Source organism: Microcaecilia unicolor, chromosome 6 (genome assembly GCF_901765095.1).
Source record: "Microcaecilia unicolor chromosome 6, aMicUni1.1, whole genome shotgun sequence".
Classification (NCBI taxonomy): Eukaryota; Metazoa; Chordata; class Amphibia; order Gymnophiona; family Siphonopidae; genus Microcaecilia; species Microcaecilia unicolor.
The window spans coordinates 122,495,429-122,513,978 of NC_044036.1; the positions used below are offsets into that span (position 1 = coordinate 122,495,429).

The 18,550-nt window shown below is 41.3% G+C and overlaps 1 protein-coding gene across 1 annotated transcript; it reads right to left on the reverse strand.

The window, feature by feature from the left end:
• Positions 1-6,508: 6,508 nt before the first annotated feature.
• PDC (phosducin) lies at positions 6,509-17,603 on the reverse strand. Its single transcript, XM_030206756.1, has 3 exons — positions 17,537-17,603; positions 9,317-9,477; positions 6,509-7,033 (listed from the first exon to the last, which is right to left on the reverse strand). Exons 1-3 carry the CDS (start codon positions 17,601-17,603, stop codon positions 6,509-6,511), a joined length of 753 nt encoding a protein of 250 aa, XP_030062616.1.
• Positions 17,604-18,550: the final 947 nt, after the last annotated feature.

Here is an 18,550-nt window from a genome sequence, read left to right on the forward strand (position 1 = left end):
GCAGTGCATGCAAATAGATCTCATTCATATTCATTGGAGAAATCCTGAAAACCTGTTTGGATTGCAGCCCTCAAGGACAAGGTTGGACAACCCTCACATAGACAGATAACATAGAGTAATAGGAGTTAGCGAATAAAGGGACTAACTTAAAGGTACTTGCAGGTGGAGTCAGAAAGGTGCTTTAATATGATCTCAGCAAGTCCTGCTACAGATATGTACATCCTGGCTGTGTAAAACTGGAATTTATTTTATTTTTATTTTTTTTAATTTGTAGCCTACACTATCTTGCAATTCTAGGTGGTTTACAATAGAACCATATATAGTAAAATAAACATAAAACAAAATCATATATGAGAGACATATATCCCACCTTGGGTGAATGTCTTCATAAAGGCAGTTAATTTTTCCCAATAAATAAATACATACATACATTAAAAAATGTTCTAGGGATATGCACAACAAAAATACTTTTAGATCATTTTTTTTAGAAACGTTTGCATTTCCCCCTAATTCTTTTGGTTTATTTCGCAAGCAAAGTGACCTTATGCATATTAATGCATAGACTAATGTGTTAAATTGATTTTGAGGACACTTAAGGAAGCCTTTTCCTGCATTGAATTGGATTGGATTTATTAATTTCATATACCACTTTGTACTAAGTGTTAAAGTGGTTTACATAACTCCAAAAAAAAAAAAAAGACAAGCAGCTAATACTGAAAGCAATATAACAAAGCCATATCCAAACAATCAAAATCTATATAATTAAAACATCATGTAAAATATTGCTGAGGGTCTGTAAAAATTTGAGAAAACAACTAAAATAAGATGGAATGTTACACAGTTCATCTGGTAAAGAGTTCCACAATGCAAGGCCAGCATATGCAAATGAACTTCTCCTCGTTGATAGTCTAATCACATGAAGACCTGGTAGTTGCAGACAGCTTTTTTTTGTGACAAGCACAGTGTTGGCCAAGAAGTATATTTCATCAGCTTGTTTGAAAGGTACACATGAAAGCCCAAACAAAGTGATTTGAACAGTAAGCATAAGACAAGCAGCCACAGGAAGCCAATGTTGTAATATGTTCGTACTGAAGTTGTTGCAGACTAGCTCTACTTCACATTGAAAAGTGGGTTACAGTAGCCCAATCTGCACAATTTTAACCAGATTAGACCTTGGCTATGTTGGTTTGATGTATCATGCAAAGATGAAAAAAAACCCAAGATTTTAAAACATTTCCTATTTGTAAATTCAATTTCAATGCACTATTATTACACTGTAGGTCCAAAATTACAAGATCTTGAGACAGAGATAAAGGTCTACCAAATACTTTCAGTAATGCATGTAAAACACACTTTACGGGAGATCCACATTAGAGGATTTCTCAGCATTCAGTCTGTCATAACTTGAAGTTTGTTGTTAAGATTGGAAATAATAGCTTCATGATCATCTTTTTAAAAGATGATAAACTGAATATTGTCTGCAAAGACATGGGAATCAATATTCTAACCTTCAAGCATTTTGCTAGGAGAGCCAAGTACAAATTAAAAAGTATGAGCGAAAGGAGTGATTCTTGCGGGACTCCTCGCTTCAGACATCTTTTAGATGATTTTTTTTATTACAACAGACTGTATGAGTATGATGAGACAAATAAGAATGGCACCATTTCAGTACCTCAGATTTAATTCCAGAGCTTTCCAGATGGTGCAATAATTTTTGATGGGGAAACTGCGTCAAAAGCCCCACAGTAAGATCCATCTGTACCCAAAGGGCATCAAATCCCTTTCAGCCTTAACCAGTATCCCATATACAACATCTGACTCAGTGCTGTGATTTTTATTAGGATTTATTTACCGGCTTTTTAAAGGAATTCACTTAAGGTGGTCTACAAATAGAATAAGACACACATAAGCAATAGACAGTTACAGCAGTAAAAATATTCAAACAATACAAAGTGTGGCATAGTATGCTACATTATAATGCCAACACAATACATTTTAATAGAGAGCATAGGGTGTAAGCAAAGATGGAACATATAGATAGATAAGATAGAGTTACAGGAGTAAACAAAATAAGGGACTAGTTAAAGAGAGTTGCAAATGAGGCCAGAAAAGTGTTTGAAAATTATCTTGGCTAGGGTAGGAGTGGATAAACATGTCCTGCTATAATACGTGCAGCTGGTGTCATTTACTTCTTCCGTTAAATGCCTGGTTGGAGGGCCAAGTTTTCATCTGCTTCCTGAGGTACAGATAGTCTTGTGTTAAGCAAAGCCTTTCAGAGCGTGGGGGCCACTCTGGAGAAGGCTCGCATTGTGTGATGTCCTTTGGAGAGGGTGTGGTTGAGGAAACTCCTTGTGAGGACCTTAGTGACCTTGAAGGTGTGTAGAGGGAGATCCTGTTCTTCAAGTACTCTGGGCCATTTCCTTTAAGGGCCTTGAAGGTCAAACAGAGTTTTAAATCTGGCTTTGTATTGTACTGGTAGCCAGCGAAGTTCATAAAAAAATGGTGTGATGTCATATCGCTTACAACCTTCTATTAATCTTGCTATAGCATTCTGAATCAAATGGAGCTGGTGCAAACCCTTTGTAGTCAGACCAGTGGCATTCCTAGGGGGGCGGACACCCGGGGCGGTGCCCCGCCCCCCCCGGGTGCAGCGGCCCCCCGATGCAGCACGGACCCCCCCCGGTAAAAGACCCCCCCCCCCGCGAAAGAGCCCCCCCGGGTGCATGCCGCTGGGGGGGGGTGCTGCAGCGCTCGCCTGCTGCGAGTTTACTAACTTTGCTCATTCGCTGCAGCTCCCTCTGCCCCAGAACAGGAAGTAACCTGTTCCGGGGCAGAGGGAGCTGCAGCGAACGAGAGAAGTTAGCGAACTCTCACAGCAGGCGTGCGCCGCGGCACCCCCCAGCAGCGTGCACCTGGGGCGGACCGCCCCCACCGCCCCCCCCCCCCCCCTTGGTACGCCACTGAGTCAGACCAGTGTAAAGTGGATTACAATAATCCATTCTTGATGTTATCATGGCATGCACAACTGAGACAAGGCTTGCCTTCTCAATGTAAGGAGACAGGCAGCACAGTTGTCACAAGTGATGACATCAATATGCAGACTGATGACAATTCAAAAAGCCATTGTTATCCGAGAATTCGTTCAATTGAACCAAACCATTCTTTCCAATACTTTTGCTAGCAAAGACAAATTTGAAACAGGCCGAAAGCCTGAATAACCCATCAGTTGGTTTCTTGCCTTTTTAAAAAAATCAGAGTAACAATGGCATCCTTAAGACAATTTGGGACTTCACCAGTAACCAGAGATAAATTTACAAGATATGTTAGAAATGGAACTATCAATTCTCTACACATAGACAAATAGTGAAAAAGGATTACATGTACAAAATAGCAGAAGAATTTAAAGACTGAAGATATCTAGTAACATTGGCCTCTGTTCCTGCTTGAAATGTATCCCAAAAAACATAATATTTGTTTGAGTCAAAGTGACAATTCAGCCCTTTCAGGATTAGCATGTTGTCTACCACAGGATGCATTTTATTCCTGTGGCCCTGCTGCAAATGCACTAAACTTTAGTAATAAGTATGTAAGCATTAAAGTGTCCTTTATGGAGGAAAACGCCTTGAGAAGCACCTCTTCCGTATTTATAACAGGGTGAGGGCTAGGGCTTCACCATCATCGGCGGCTAAAAACCTCTTTATTTTAAAATTATTTTTAAATTTCTAAATAAATGCATAGCACTACCGTACAGACCCGGCACCGGCGAGTACTTCCGGTGACGTAGCAGAGGGGCAAATGAAACCAAGGAGGTTCCTTAGCAACGGTCGTGGAGAGGAGGAATCTCGTGTAATACTGAAGACCGGTGAATAGATTTATTGAAGACTGTTGGTTCTGAAGTAGCTAATGCGAAACAGGTCCTGTTGACCACAGTCTGATCACGGTCTTGGCTGAAGAAGGCTGTTCGTCTGCCTAAGTTAAGTAATTTTCTAGGACTGTGCTTATGCATTTATTTAGAAATTGAAAAATAATTTTAAAATAAGGAGGTTTTTAGTCGCCGATGATGATGAAGCCCTAGCCCTCACCCTGGTATAAATACGGAAGAGGTGCTTCTCGAGGCGTTTTCCTCCATAAAGGACACTCTAATGCTTACATACTTGTGACTGTGTTTCTATATTTATATGTATTGAAGTGGGAGGAAACCAGTTCCCTAATAATACCTATAGTTTATAGCTAATCTTTAGTAAAACAGACCCTATTTTTTTTTTTTTTTAAAGCTATGCTAGCATACTGAATGCACACTGATGGATTTACATCTCTATAATACAGTGATTCCCAAAACCTGTCTTGTAGGAACCCCAGCCAGTCAGGTTTTCAGGATATCCACAATGAATATTCATGATATCAATTACATACACTGCCTCCTTGGTATGCAAATCTGTCTCGCATATTTGTTGTAGATATTCTGAAAACCTGACTGGGTTTCCCCAGGGCAGATGTGAGAATCATTGCTATTATGTCATTTAAATATGCAGTTTTGGTTAATCAAGCCAGTTAATAAACTATTTATTTCATTTTAATGATATTTCATCAGATTTCTTTTTCCATTTTTATTTAAAGATTTTGGTAGCATTTGAAAACTTTGCTGTGTGTCAGTCAGAGAAAAATTCCAACTTCATTTAGGTGGAGCCATAACTGGCATCAGCCTTATCGAGCAAAGAACAACCATTTCTTTCTCTCGGTGCACTCAATAAAGAGAATGAAAACCTTTTTAAAGAGACAACCACAGCCATCCCTCCCTTAATATAACAGAACATTGGGAAAAGTTACTTCCCCTCATCTCTTTAGATAGCATAAAGTTCTGGAGTGAAATACAGGACTCCTGATTTTCAGCCAGCAGCAGGCAGCTCAGTTAAAGCTCACTCCGGCGCTGAACCTGGGTATTCAGTGCTGGACTTTTTCCGGCAACCAGCATTGAATATCCAGTTTCATCTTTGGCCTCCAGCCGATAACCGGTTAAGCTGATACTCAGTGCTAATTGACCATCGGCTAGCTAACCCAGCAGTAACCAGATAGCACATGGTGCTGCCCGATTACCGCCAGGTAACTACTGCACTATAAAATAGGGAGTGGGCTGGAACTACTGCCAGCACCCACATTGGGCCAGAGGTAGCTCCAGATTGGCCCATCGGACTTGATATACCGCCTTTCTGAGGTTTTTGCAACTACATTCAAAGCAGTTTACATATATTCAGGTACTTATTTTGTATTACTATCATGTAACCCAAAATCCTTCTGTAATACCAAATGTCTATTCTCTTCTTATTTCCACTATTCATGATGTATTGTAAGCCACATTGAGCCTGCAAAGAGGTGGGAAAATGTGGGATACAAATGCAATAAATAAATACCAGGGGCAATGGAGGGTTAAGTGACTTACCCAGAGTCACAAGGAGGTGCAGTGGGAATCGAACTCAGTTTCCCAGGATCAAAGTCCACTGCACTAACCACTAGGCTACTCCTCCACAAGGTCACAAAGATAGGACAGCTATTTATGCAGTTCTATTTATGTGCTAACCTTGCGCGGTTAGTGCTGAATATCTGGTCCTAAGTGTGACCTGCCCCTGAAACACCCCCAAAACAGTTGGCTCCCATTTGTGTGCTAACAATGAATATTCTGAAGAGATATCCAGTTATCTCCTGCTGAATATTTGTGGAAAGCCGGTTACATTGTTTCAAATATCGGGCCCAGGATTTTTTTCTTTTTCCAAAGAAACTGAGAGAGCACATGATCAATTTTCCATAAAACTTATCAGGTGACAGAAAAGCTAATATACTTAACAATAAAAGTTATCTGAGGTACAGTGGTTTTTTGATAGATCCAAATGTGCCCCGCCAGGATATGAGCAGTTGGTAACCACATTATAATTACCCTCAATCAAGGTTAAACCCACATTAACAGAAGTAGTTAAGTTTAAATTATTCTGGTGTAATGCCTCCAAGGTATTTGATCTTATCCGATAGAAAACACTGATGAATCTGACCCTAAATTTTTTTTCCTTAACTACTAAGTAGAAAATACCTATTACCTGGCCATCAGTAAAATTTCATTTGACAGCTTACTGAAGTGAATCATTAATTTGCGAATGTAATACGAGTATGCTTTAATGACTTCTTGAAACTCCATTCCATTATTTTAAGTGTTTTCAACTCTATACAATTATCTGTATACTGTATATTAACGAGCAGGATATATTAGATTTTAGGACTACAAATGTATGCCATTAAAAGAGGACATTAGTTCTCTTTTTAAAAAAATAACCCCCAGTTTAAAAGCCACACGGCTATGCCAACCCAGCTGTGTCAGCGTAAGCGCGTGGCTTACTAAACGGGGCTGGGGAAATGTTTTTTAAGTTGCCACAATTATATGAAAAGAATTTGGATACATCAGAGATCTACTCAAACTTGTGATTACTCAGAAGATATGTGAGATTTTAAAATGCTGCGTAAGCTATTCAGTATCTCCCATCCTTGCGTTGTCACGTCTGAATATTAACCTTTCCTTCTCAGGTAGCAGACCGTACGCATTTAAGTGAGATTCCACATCCACAGCAAAGAATTCCTCATTAAACTTTTCTGTAACACTGATAAAGTTGCTTATCAGCTCCCCATTTTTATAGGCTAGTACAGTTGGGAGTACATTTTTTGAGAAGCGATCATTCGCCCCTGTTTCAGATGCCTTTATTTTACAGAATTTGACTGAGGGATAGTCTAGCGCAAGGTAAGCCAGGCAGTTGTTCAGTGTGTCACATCCTTTGAGGCCGTCCTCATAGATATGAACAATGATGGAGGTGCTTTTCTGTTCTTTGGCAATCACTTCCAAAACCTCTTCACCGCTCTTAAGCTCACACAGATATCCATATCTGGGCCCAAAGCTCAGCCTCTGGTGCATGTCCTGCATGCATTGCTTGCGGTATTTTTGCAGGCAGTTTTCATCCTCTTTGTCATGAATCAACCCATATTCCTGCGTACTCATCTGTGAAAATTCCAAAAGTTTTGTAGCATGCAAAGTTGAAAAATATCAGAAACAATTTAAATATGTTTAAAAGTGTGATACTAAAAGCCTATGGCACCAAAAAAAGGGAGCAGACTGGGTGGATCCATATCTGCCATCATAGTCTATGCTTCCATTTACTGAATACTGAGTCTTTGTAAAATTGTGATTTGTGGCTTTGCACAAAATCCATTCCTGAAATCTCACAAGAAATAAAACTTTACATATTTTCTCACATTTCAGTGTCACTACTGTGATAAAACCAAGCCATGATAATCTGTGATGGAATTTACAGCTTAAAAATTGAGATCTTTTGACATCTCTCATATCTATCGGTGATACTGTGTGACTGTCACTTAAAACATGCTTGCAATGGAATGTTGAAACAAGGTTTATTTTCTTGCTAGGTGAAAATGCCTACATTAATGAACAATAGCTTTTTAGAAGGTTTACCAGCACTCTGACCTCGTGTGGGCCTTCTAATTTTACCATTTGTATCAAACATAACTGCTCTAAAGATGTCATTCTTTTACTCATTAGGAAGTGAGATACAAATGGAGATCATTGATGTGATATAGGTATTTTCTTTATTTCAGAGCTTCTCCTGGAGGCATACTTAGCCAATCGAATTTTGGGGATTACCATAATGAATATGCATGGGAGATTTATTTTAGATGCAGTCTATCACCAATGTATGTGAATTTATGTTATGTATATTCATAGTGGAAATCCCAAAAACTTGACTTGCTAAGTTTGCCTCCAAGAGAGGAAGAATTGCTTTATTCTGCCATGTCAACTCCCCTTTCAAAGACATTTCCAAGCTTTCTATATTGGGATAAAGATTTTTGACTTTTCAAAGAGAATATGGTGTGTGTGAACTTTTCCTTTGAACCTTGCTATGGGTGAAAAATTTGACCAGCTTTTTGTGTCATGAGGGGTATAACGAGCAGAAGAAAAGAAGGTGTTGATGCCCCTGTACAAATCATTGGTGAGGCCCCACTTGGAGTATTGTGTTCAGGTTTGCTGAGGATGTAAAAAGACTTGAAGCGGTTCAAAGAAAAACAATGGAAATGGTATGGAGTTTGTGTAGCAAGACGTACGAGGAGAAACTAGATGACCTGAACATGTTTACCCTGGAGGAAAGGAAAAACACTCAAAAAAACAATAGGGAATGGCACAGGGACAAAGTTTGCCCCTGCCCCACGGGCTCTGTTCCCATCCCTGCTGAGACCCTGATTTTATATTTAAATCTTTTTATTAAAGTATAAAAAGGAACAATATGCTGTGTAACTGTTGTGTATAAATTAAAAATAAAAAACAATAATAACAATGAGCAGCTATAATAACCCTCCTTCCCACCACCACCCTCTACCCTTCTAATACCAGCAATAGCTGATTTCTACTACCCCACGCAATCCAAATCCACCCTGTTAAAATGCCCAGGGGTACAAAATACAAACCCATTCTGTATGCTCTAGAGGGGAGAAATAAGCCCTATGTTATGATTTTTTAATCTATGGATGAATAAGAAGTCATCTCAGGATTCAGTCTAGCTCTCCTGTCTTTTCACAGTCCTTGATGCAATAGAAGATGTGTTCTTAGAAGATGTGCTGGTAGCAGGATGTACAGGATCCCCCATGCAAATTTTGCAAGTTATGGCCAGTATGTTTGCTTGTTTTTCCAAAAAATCAAAATATCTTTGTAGACATCACTCAAACATAAATAACAGTCCAGTTCATTAACAGGCTTCAAAGTAGAAAATGACCTGCCCTGTCCCCATGGGATCTGTCCCCGTACCCATCCCCGCGGTTACTGCAGTTCCCCGTCCCCGTGTCATTCTCTACCCTGGGCAACCCCACTACCTACCCTTCTCCATTGAGTATACTGACCTGCACGGTCATTTCATTTTTGAACATTTTTACCTACTGTGGTAAAAGAGGCCCTTGAGCACAGCAAAAACGGCTTCCACTGCTAGCACAGGGACCCTTTTTCTGCAGCTTCATAAAAGGGCTCCCATTGGATATCCTATATTTTTAGGTTTTCCAAAAATATGGATACAAGGAGACATGACCCTCCAGGGACAGGGGTTACCTAATATATATGAATGTAACTCACCTTGAATTGCTACTGAAAAAGATGTGGGCTAAATCCAAATAATAAACAAAATTCCAGCAAAGGCAGTAAATGGAATGGATCCTCTGAAAAATTGGCATAAATAATATCTCTGTTTTAATTGCTTTGATTCTGAATTGTTGTTATTCTCACCTTGCGGTTGAAATTTTCTCTGGTGTTTGTATGTTCTTTGCCTGGAGCCTTATATGGAGATGACATTTGTCTAAGAATCTCTTTCTTGTTTGGAGATATTGCTTCCTGGTCTTCACTTTCTAATTTAAATTTTCTCCAGTCATTGATCACTCCTTTTGGTCCTGGGATAGGAGTAAAGAGTTACTCTCATTCTCATTGGTCAATCCTGCTAAAACTCTTCTAATTTACAAGGTGCTCATTTTCAAGGCACAAAGTCTTACAAAGTTACATAGAGGCTTATTTTCAAAGCACTTAGACTTACAGTGTTATTTATTTGTTACATTTGTACCCCACATTTTCCCACCTACTTGCAGGCTCAATGTGGCTTACATATTACAGTAAAGGCGTTCGCCAGTCGGTTGATAACAAATACAAGGTTGTATTGTGGTCGAATGAGGTAGGTTTGTGTCAGGCACCGTGAAGGTCGAAGGGAATGAGGAGTGTATATTGTCCAGTATGATCATTGGTTGTGCTGTGTTGCTGGATGTGTGGATTTACGTTGGATCGGTGGGGTAAGCCTTTGGAAGGGCATTTTCATTACTGCATCTAAGTCGGACTTTGGATATTTTGTGCTGAACACCCGAAATCCAAATAGTAAATGCACCCATTTTCGAAAAAAGAAAAACATCCATTTTTTTTAAATACCATCTTGAATAAGGCTTTGTGTGTTTATCTTTTTAGGCAATTTTCAAAAAAAATGCACAAGTTAAAATCACACAAAATCAAGCCATTGGGATATAGGAGGAGGCCAGCATTTTTAGCAGATGGATGAATCCCCCAGGCATCCCAGGAAAGCAATGGTGCACCCTAGGGAGCACTGCAGCAGACTTCAAATACATAATCCCAGGTACACCCCTCACTGTTGCTCCCTTATCTTCTCTACTGAGCCCTCCAAAACCCACTATTCCACACTGTACACTACTACAATAGCTCTTGTGGATGAAGGGGGCACCTATATGTGGGTACAGTGGATTTCTGGTGAGTTTTGGAGGGCTCACAGTTTCCACCACAAGTGTGACAGAGGGAGATAGGGACCTGAGTCCCCCACTCCATAGTGCACTGCACCCACCACTACGTTACTCCAGGGACCTGTATGCCGCTGTAATGGACCTGGCTATAACATCTGAGGCTGTCATAGAGACTGGTGAGTACTATTTTTATTCACATTTTTTTTTTGGGGGGGGGGGGGTGGGAGTGGGTCAGTGATCAATGGGGGAGTAAAGGGAGTCATCCCTTAAACCCTCCAGTGGTCATTCCTGAATCCCTCCAGTGGTCATCTGGTCAATTATGGCACCTTTTTGTGCCTTATTCGTTCTAAAAACAGATCTAGCCCAAAACATTGAAGTTTTAGTCCCAGACATTTTAGTTTTGTTCCATTATAGCTGTAAAATGTCCAAGTGCTAGGAACGCCCGGACGTATTGCAGATGAATTGCATAGATAAACGTCTGCAAAATAGATTCTGAGTTTTGAGAAGTGCTTTATGACACTTTTTGGACATTTTTCTCTTTCGAAAATGAGCCCCACAATAACCTTTGTAACTCTTATGTGCTTTGAAAATGAGCCTCTAAGGTGCCCTATTACAAAGGAGCGCAAGTGCTACCGCATGGGTAACATGCACCAAATTGGCTCTACTGCTGGGCTACCGCAGATGCCTGGTGGTAGTTCTGAGTTTGACACGCCCAGCTTCTCACAGTAGAAAATTATTTTCTACCATGGGAGGCATTCCCAGCAGTAATTGACAGCACACCCATATTGCCACGCACTGCCTGATTATCCCATATCGCATGAGCCCTTACCGCCTACAAGCTCCATCTCTGGCCGTCTTCAAATCTAAGCTAAAAGCCCACCTTTTTAATGCTGCTTTTAACTCCTAACCCTTATTCACTTGTTCAGAACCCTTATTTTATCGTCCTCACTTTAATATTCCCTTTTCTCTTGTTTGTCCTGTTTGTCTGTTCTAATTAGATTGTAAGCTCTGTCGAGCAGGGACTGTCTCTTCATGTTCAAGTGTACAGCGCTGTGTATGTTTAGTAGCGCTATAGAAATGATAAGTAGTAGTAGTAGAATTGAAGGTGGTAAGGGCTCAGGCAGTTCCATGCACTAATTTTATTATTAGTGTATGGCCATTTAAAGCTCCATTTAAAAAATGGCCTTTTCCCTGCCACAATAGAAAGTGGCCTAGAGCATGCCAAAACTACTGCAGTCCACTTTTTACCGTGGTTTACTAAAAGGGCCTCTAAATGTCTTGGTTGAAACTGACCTCCTCCTACTCATTGCTACATTTATACTTTTCGAGTATATGGCTAATCTTTTGGAAAGAGATGATGATGATAACCTATAGAACCCATTGCTTTCAGAGGATAACTACAAAGCAGTTTACAATTAAAAATAAAATTGGAGCTAGATTCTACATATGACGCCTAAAAAATCTACGTCGGAAATAAATACAGCTAGGCATATTCTATAAACCGCACCAAAAAACATGCCTAGGCATATTCTATAAATTACGCCTAAAGTTGGACACGGTTTATAGAATATGCCTAGTGGCAACTAAATGTACACATGGCTATTTATACCAAGTAAAACGGTGAAAGATTTCCATGCCTAAGTTAGGCGCAGGCCAGATGTATTCTATAACAACGCGCATAGATTTTAGAAACACCCATGACTCGCCCATTCCACACTCATGGCCACACTCCCTTTTCAGCTGCCCACATTAGAATTTACGCACATCACTTTGCAGAATACGCTTAACAAGTTATGCATGTAAATTCTAATTAAAGCCAATTAGTATCAATAATTGCTTAAGTGGCAATTATCAGCACTGGCTTATTAAGCCAATTAATTTGCACACGTACATACAGAATACGGCCAGATTTGCATGCACAACCCAAGTTGCACTGTATAGAATCCGGGGGTTATTGCATAACTTTGTAGTTCCTATATTTTTGTAAACTGTTTTGGAGCCTTTTGGGAGTTATTAAAAATACTAGATTAGATTAAAATTAGCATGGAAATAGTATTGATTCTAGGGCCTGTTTAATAAGTAGAGCTAAGGGTGCATTAGCGTTTTTAGCAAAGCTAATGATTAGCATGCGCTAAACGCTAAGTCGCCCATAGGAGCATATGGACAACTCTAGCATTTAGTGTGAGCTAAAAACACTAGCGTAGCTTGGTAAACAGGGCCCCTAGTTAATAAAGCCTACCATACAGAAAATACACTTTCCCCTAAATTCTATAAAAGTTGCTAAAAATTGCGCGTGCAAATTTGGGCATATGCCCAATTTGTGCATACAATTTAATGGAATAATGAGCCAGTTAACACTGATAATTGGAATTTTAACAAGCAACTAGAGGTGCTAATTGACTTTAATTCAAATTGTTGCACGTAAATTTATGCAATGCGGTCATGAGAGGATCATGGGCGTTCCTTTAATTTATGCATGTTGTTATAGAGTAAAGGGGATCCACGCCTAATTTAAGCATGGGAATTTACACCTAGGTATAGTAGGTGTAAATGGTCATGCCTAAATGTAGTCTCAATTCCTGGCACTAAGGTCTATTCTATAAATGGCGCCTAACTTTAAGCATCATTTATAAAATAGCTCTAAGCATTATTTTTTTGGTGACAATTCTTTAGGTGCCATTTATAGAATTTAGTCCTTTCCTTAGTGCAGGCAGCAGATGAATCCAGTAACTGGTAGGTTATATCCATCTACCAGCAGGTGGAAACAGAGATTACAAACTGAAGTGAGTGATACTGGATGACCAGCCCCTCCATCAGCTAGTATATCTCTATCTTTAGCAGGTGGTGGACAACCTTTCACCAGCTCCTGGATTCTTCTAGACTGGGGCTACTCCTGGGCCTTTTTTTTTTGGCCAGTTGAGTTTGCGGGTGTTTGGCCATTTTGAGCCATCCTTAGGGGCATACCTGTCTGGGTTCCTGCCTCACCCTGTGTCGCCTTGCCTCCCTGCAGGTCTTTTCTGGCTGTTCCCTTCCTCATCAATTAAAAAAAAAAAGGGTAGCCGACAAAAAAAAAAAAGATCCGAGTTGCTGAGTTGGGGAGCAACAGGAATTGCACACACAGTTAGTGCTCCCAGTCTATTTACCCTGTGGGGTGTTTTGTTTGCTTGCTGGGTCTTTTGGCAGAAGATCTGTGTTTGGGAAGCATTGTCTTAGCCTGGGCCGCTGGTGTATGATAAATTCCTTTGATTTCTTCTTCCCATGGTATGCCTCGCAGGAATGGCGGAAGAAGCAGTAAAATGAGTCAAAGATCCGCCAAGGGGCTGTGTATGGCGGGCTGTGCTGTGGGTCCAGAGCCATCCCTTTCCCGTTCTGATGTGGTTGGCACGTGCACCATTTTGGCTCCCTCTCCCGACGCAGCTCCCTCCTGTCAGCTGATCACGGTTTCTGTTTCTCCTGTGGGTCTTCCCTTGGGGGCTGCTGCAGGTTCCTCCACAGGGGGGGGGGGGGGGCTCTGGAGAGACTTTTTCCCCAGAGTTGATCCTTCTTTTACATCAAGCCTACATTAAAAAGGACTTTTTCTCAGCCCCAGCTTCAGGCCCCAGCTATGCCTTGCTAATGCGGATGAGTTTTTGGCCCCTGTCCATCTTTGTCTCCCTGAGGACCCTTCCCTAAAGAGAAGGCAAATCGCCTCTCTTTTGGAGGTGGCGTATTTGGGACCTGGTTACCCGTCTCCCGTTGCTGCATTCTCAGGGGTCTCCCGGGTGGATTACTTGAAAGAGGGAGAGGAGGACCAGTAGGAACCTGATGACCCTACAGCCGTCCATGTGTTCCATAGGGACAAGCTGCCGGCTCTTATTTCAATTGCCGTGGATACGGAGGCACAGGCTGCTACCTCAGTTAATCCTAAAATGGCCAGCACAAGAAAGCCTTTTAAGGCATTTCCAGGGCACGAGGCCATCCAGAAACTTATTTCAACTCAATGATCAGATCCTGACAGAACCCTCAAAGTAGAGTGATGTCTCACCTTTATCCAGTTGTGGTAGACCAAGCGGAGAGGTTTATTCTTCCTTCTGTGGACGCTCTGGTAATGGCAGTTACCAAGAAGACCACACTTCCAGTAGAAGAGGGTGTCGTTCTTAAGGACATGCAAGACCGCCATCTGGAAGCTTCTCTTAAGCATGCCTTTGAGGTTTCCACTTTGGCTCTTCAGGCCTCAATATGTAGTTCGTGCGCAGCCAGGGCCTGCCTCAGTTGACTTCAACAGGCTCTGGAACAGAACTAGGAGGCAGCCTTTATGTTGGGTTCCCTTGTATCCCACATGGAGTTTGTCCTAGCTTATCTTGCTGATTCCTTGTATGATCTGGTTTGGACTTCAGCCAAGCAGAGGCTCTGGCAGTTTCTTCTCACCAGTTGTTGTGGCTATATCATTGGGCAGTTGATTTTGCGTCCAAGCTCCTTTTTGGAGAGGATTTGGAGCACATTGTCAAGGATTTGGGGGATTCCAAAGGCCAACAGCTCCCGAAGGACTTGCCCAGATCAACCCCACGACCGGGGTCTGTCAGACCTCATTTTACGGATGCTCGTTGTTAGTGCCCTGGTCATCCTACGGGCACTTTCCAGTGTCCCCGCTTTCAGCAGTGCTCTTCCTTTCGCGGGGATAAATGACCAGCAACTAACTCCACACATTCAGGACTTGTTGGGCATTCTTCCCAATGATAGGGCGCCAGCCCACACTTTGGTAATCAGAATTGGGGGTTGACTGACTCTCTTTTATGAAGAATGGGCCAAGATTATCTCAGACCAATGGGTGCTGGATGTTAACAAAGACGGCTACAGACTAGAGTTTGCTTTGCCCACAGGTGATGCATTTTTGGAGTCCCGTTGCGCCACCGCTTTCATGAGAGTGGCGGTCGAAGTCACCCTGTTCTTCCTCTTGGAGATCGGGGCCATGGTGTCAGTTCCACCACCGAGGCTCAGGTGGGATGGTATTTCATTTATTTCTTGGTTCCACGAAAAGGAGGGTCATTTTGTCTTATCCTCGATCTCCGCAAGGTGAATCAATTCTTGAATATCCAGCATTTTCGCATGGAGACTCTGCAGTCTGTTTTTGCTGCGGTTCAACCAGGAGAGTTTCTGACAGCATTGTACCTCAAGGAAGCTTACTTCCATATCCCTATTTGACCCCGCACCAGTGTTTCCTTCATTTTGCCATTTCCAGTTTCAGACTCTGCCGTTTGACCTGTCCACTGCCCCCCCCCCCCCAAACACACCTTTTCCAAGGATATGGTGGTTGTGGCGGTGTTTCTACAGAAAGGGGGGATCAGAGTTCATCCCTATCTGGATGACTGGCTGATTCAGGCAGACTCGGTGCAGGAGAGCCAAAGGGCCACCAACCGAGTCATTGCTCTGCTGCAATCTTTGGGCTGGGTTATCAACTTTCCCAAGAGCCATCTAGTGCCATCTCAAACGTTGGGTTACCTGGGAGCTCGCTTCAACACAGCCCTGGGCTGGAGGAGTGGAGGGACAGACTTCGTTCTCAGATTTCCCATCTCCTACAGTTGTTGACTCCCCGAGCCTGGGACTACGTTCTGGTTCTGGTGTCCATGGCCATATCCCCTTTTCAATTGTGTGCATGAGAATTTACACACACCACATTATAAAATATGCCTAGAATGTTGTGTGCATAAATTCTAATTAAAGCCAATTAGTGCCGCTAATTGGTTATTACCAATTATCGGCACTGATTGGCTTGTTAATCAATTAAGTTGTGCATGCAATTTGGCCATGTGGCCAAATTAGCATGCACAACTTAAGGTGCCAAATATAGAATTTGGGGGTTAGCGTGCAAAATTGTGCGCACAGTTATACGTGTAAGTTAATTGACAAATTAATAGCTAATTTTTGATGGTGATTGGAGTTCATTGACACTAATTTGCAGTTGTAGGCGTAATTGTACTTAGTCGGTATTCTATAATCTTAGTGTACAAATTCTGTAGTCCATAACTGCAAGGGAGGTGTGGGCATGGGTGGGTCAGGGGTCTATAAGGTTATAGACTATCGAGAGTTACACATGCGACTGTGACATTTACCTCAGCCATTAACATGGTGTAGACGACTGAGCCTAAATATTGGTGTGTAAGTGCTGACTGTGTGATTATTCTATAATGGCAATTACATGCATAATGGGTGATACAGAATTCATGCTTAGCATTCAGCATCCCAGCACCTAACTTCAGGTGACATGTACTGAATTACCCCCTATCCCCTGTATTCTATACATCATGCCGAGATTTCCGCATGGAAATCGAAGCGTATTCCATAACAGTTCACATAAGCTAATTGATTAATAAGCTAATCAGCGCTGATAATTGGATGTTAAGAACCAAATAGCACTAATTGGCATTAATTAGAATTTACTTGCTAAGCCTATTTTGTAACGTGGTGTGCATAAATTCTAAGTCACTAAGTTGAAAAGGGGGCATGGTCATGGACGTATCTAAAATCTATGCATGTTGTTATAGAATACACCCGCTCCATGCCTAATTTAGGCATCGGATTTACACCAAGTTTTACTTGGCATAATTGGCCCCGTATTATATAAACCGCATGGAACTTTAGGCTTCTTCTAAATTAAGGTGCACTTTATAGAGTACGCATAACCGAATTTTACTTTGGCGCCAAATTTTTAGGCATGATATAGAATCTAGGCCTATATGCCTCACATTGGGACTGAGGAGGGGGGTTGTAGGGGCCATTGGCTAACCAGATCTTAAAGGCACCCTGGGAAGAGAGACTTTGGGGCTCATTTTCAAAGCACTTAGCCTTCCAAAGTTTGGAAGGCTAAGTGCTTTGAAAATATGCCTCATAGGCACCTAATCCAGGCATGAGAGCCCTTTAAATTTCAGCAGCCACTACCATGCGAAGCAGATTTTTTTTTTTAATTCACACGTTATTGTAGCCAGCAATGTGCGAAGTTCTTGGATGTGGAATGTGTGAAAAATCTCTTGTGAAATTTAGCTAAACAGGTAAGCCAGGAGCTCCTCTGTATCCTGTGGCTAAATTTCACAAAAACAGGTACAAGAAATACATGAACACATGATTGTAATCTGCTAAAGGAATCACAGATGCAATAAAAAAATGTACTGGTTCATTACCTAACCAATTTTTATGCTCTTGTCGCATTTACTGTATGCCTTAGTTTTCCTGCCTTTACCTGTATTCGTGGTTGAACCTTCAAAATTGTTTTCCTCATCCATGCTGTGATTATCATGATCCTCCATGGCTATGACTCTCTGGATCTATGGGTTTCATAAAACAACATGGTTACTGAAGTGAAAGATAACAATACACAGGTACTACATACTATAAACAGTGAAATATGCATGACTAATGAATTTATAATTATTGTTCATTTGAATTTATTTCTTATATTTATTTTATTTTTGTTACATTTGTACCCCGCGCTTTCCCACTCATGGCAGGCTCAATGCGGCTTACATGGCACAATGGAGGGTTAAGTGACTTGCCCAGAGTCACAAGGAGCTGCCTGTGCCTGAAGTGGGAATCAAACTCAGTTCCTCAGTTCCACAGGATCAAAGTCCACCACTCTAACCACTAGGCCACTTATAGACTTTAACAATATTCTATATAGCACAGTAGTTTTAACCAGGATCTTGTAACATCAGCTTGGGTTATTGACATGATTTAACAGCTAACCTAAGACAAATAAGCTTTCAGGAAAACAAAGGTCCTTTTTTCAAGCAATGTTTTACAAGAGAAACTGAGGTTCCCTCTAGAGTCCAACCTCGGCCCTTACCCAGTCGAGTTTTCAGGATTTCCACAATGAATATGCATGAAATCTATTTGCATACAATGGAGGCCGTGCATGCAAATAGATGTCATTTACATTCATTGGGGACATCCTGAAAACCTAACTGGGTTGCGGCCCTTGAAGACTGAGGTTGGACAGTCCTGCTCTAAAGGAAAGAACATTACATGTTGTGAGCTCTTTGCATTCATCATTTATGTATCTGCGTGTGTTAAATTATTTTTTATTAAAGAGAACAGAGACAGTAAGCAACAATAAAACATAGTTTGTTTTTAGCATAATATAAAACATTGTGTTAACATTATGAACAATCCCCCTCTCTCTCGCCTCAGAATATCTGACAAGCTAAATACAAAAATACAAAGTAATATGAACAGGGCAGCATATGGGGATCGCTGT